Source organism: Nansenia antarctica (assembly GCF_963989245.1).
Source record: "Nansenia antarctica genome assembly, chromosome: 2".
Classification (NCBI taxonomy): domain Eukaryota; kingdom Metazoa; phylum Chordata; class Actinopteri; order Argentiniformes; family Microstomatidae; genus Nansenia; species Nansenia antarctica.
Genome location: NC_137675.1, coordinates 80,740,463 through 80,742,209, shown reverse-complemented (window position 1 = coordinate 80,742,209; position 1,747 = coordinate 80,740,463). Strand labels below are relative to the sequence as shown.

The 1,747-nt window shown below is 48.9% G+C and overlaps 1 protein-coding gene across 1 annotated transcript in view; it reads right to left on the bottom strand.

Annotated features, from left to right (window-relative positions):
- Positions 1-634: 634 nt before the first annotated feature.
- The window catches only part of LOC308150718 (next to BRCA1 gene 1 protein-like), a gene marked incomplete at both ends in the record, with an annotated part of 19,693 nt that continues 18,580 nt past the window's right edge, over positions 635-1,747 (bottom strand). The window contains 2 exons of the mRNA XM_080523519.1: positions 635-808; positions 1,693-1,747. The exon at positions 1,693-1,747 is cut by the window's right edge and continues 42 nt beyond it. Coding sequence (XP_080379645.1) covers positions 635-808; positions 1,693-1,747 — 229 coding nt within the window. The remainder of the gene's footprint in view (positions 809-1,692) is intronic.

The following is a 1,747-nucleotide window of genomic DNA, read 5'->3' as shown; positions in this document are numbered from 1 at the left end:
GATTGACACAATGAGCCTACACACACACACACACACACACACACACACACACACACACACACACACATACTCTAGCTGTTTGATAGTCTAATATCCCCGTTCAGAGTTCACTGGGAATGTCTCTTTATCTTACAGTCAGGGACACTTCCTGTCCACTTGGTCCAATCAGAAGAGAGAAAGAAGAGAGGAGGAGGAGGGACCTAGGGGGTGTGAGCTGGGGGGGGGGGGGGGCGGGGGGGCACATCAACTTCAGACCTGGAGGGCTGCAGTCTGGCTGGTCCTCCTGTCTCACCTGGCTGGTACGTCACAGATAGAGGGATGCCATTGGTTGGCTTGGGGGGGGGTCAGGTGGGTCCACACTCCTGGTGTCACCTGACCTGATAAGAACCAGGTTAAACCAGGGGGAGAACCACCAGACGCTGCAGCCCGCGGTCACGGAGCTGTGCGCCACGTTGCTCTTCCTCCTCCTCCCACCTCCTGCTCCTCCTCCTCCTCCTCTTTTTTAGGTTGTCCTTCTTCCTTCCATGTCCTACATCCTCCGGTCGTTACCTCTTCCTCTCCTTCCTCTTCCTTCCTCTTCCCTTCTCTTCCTCCCCCCCTCTCTCTTCCTCCTCCTCCATCCCTCCATCTCTCTTCAGTAGCGTGTAGAGTACCAGTCGTTGTCGGTCATCTGGACCAGCTCGTTGACCACGTCCAGCAGGTTGTAGTCGTGTTTCTTCAGCAGGCGCTGGTTGAGCGGCCGGTCCCCGAAGCCCATCTCCACCAGCACCGCCATCATGGTCTCCTGGGTCGACGCGTCCACGGGGGGCTGGGGGACAGAACCATCCACAGATCAATCCACCAATCAATCAATCAATCCACCAATCAATCCATCAATCATTTCCATTTCCATTTTTGGCATTTAGCAGACGCCTTATTCCAAAGCGACTTATAATCAATACATTTGACTAAGCAAGTGAATCATCAATCCACCAGTCGTAGCAGGAAGAGTAATCTAGCTCAGGCCCGGGGCCATTGGTAGTCTCAGTGATAGAAGGAAAAGTTTATTTTTATTTTTATAGACACTGGAGAACAGAGAAACAGTACAAGGGGGGCAGTAGAAGTCATAGGGGACACAGTAAAGGGGAAAAGCGGGTGTCTCAGGAGAATCTTGTCTCAGGACAATCAATCCATCTATCCATCATATTGTTATTCTGCTAACAAATATGCACACTACCGACAATGTAATGATCTATACTAGTTTTATATTACTCTGATTTACAGTCTTATTGCTCTACTGCCCATTTCTGTCGTTGTCTTTTTAAACTATTTTTGCTTATATAGTGTGTTTTATTATATTGCTGTCTGTGTCTTTATGTCTTATGCACCAAACACACCAAGTCAATTTCCTGTATGTGCGAATATACTTGGTAATAAAAAGAATTCTGATTCTGATTCTGATGTGTGTCTCTCAACAGAAACCTGGGGCTGAACCACCAACGAGCAAAGACAAGCAACACCAATGTCTCATCATTGGTGACAAAAAAACAATGTCACCAATGATGAGGCAGGAAAAGCAGTGATAGCTGTGTGATTGGTTTAGCCCAATAGGATACTGACCTGAACAAGGCCTGACTGGCCAGTGAAGAGAGTCTGATAGGCACAATGTTGTGTGATTGGTTTAGCCCGGTGGTTAGCCAATAGGGTACTGACCTGAACAGGGCCTGGCTGGCCAGTGAAGAGGGCCTTGTAGGCAGAGGCTGCTACA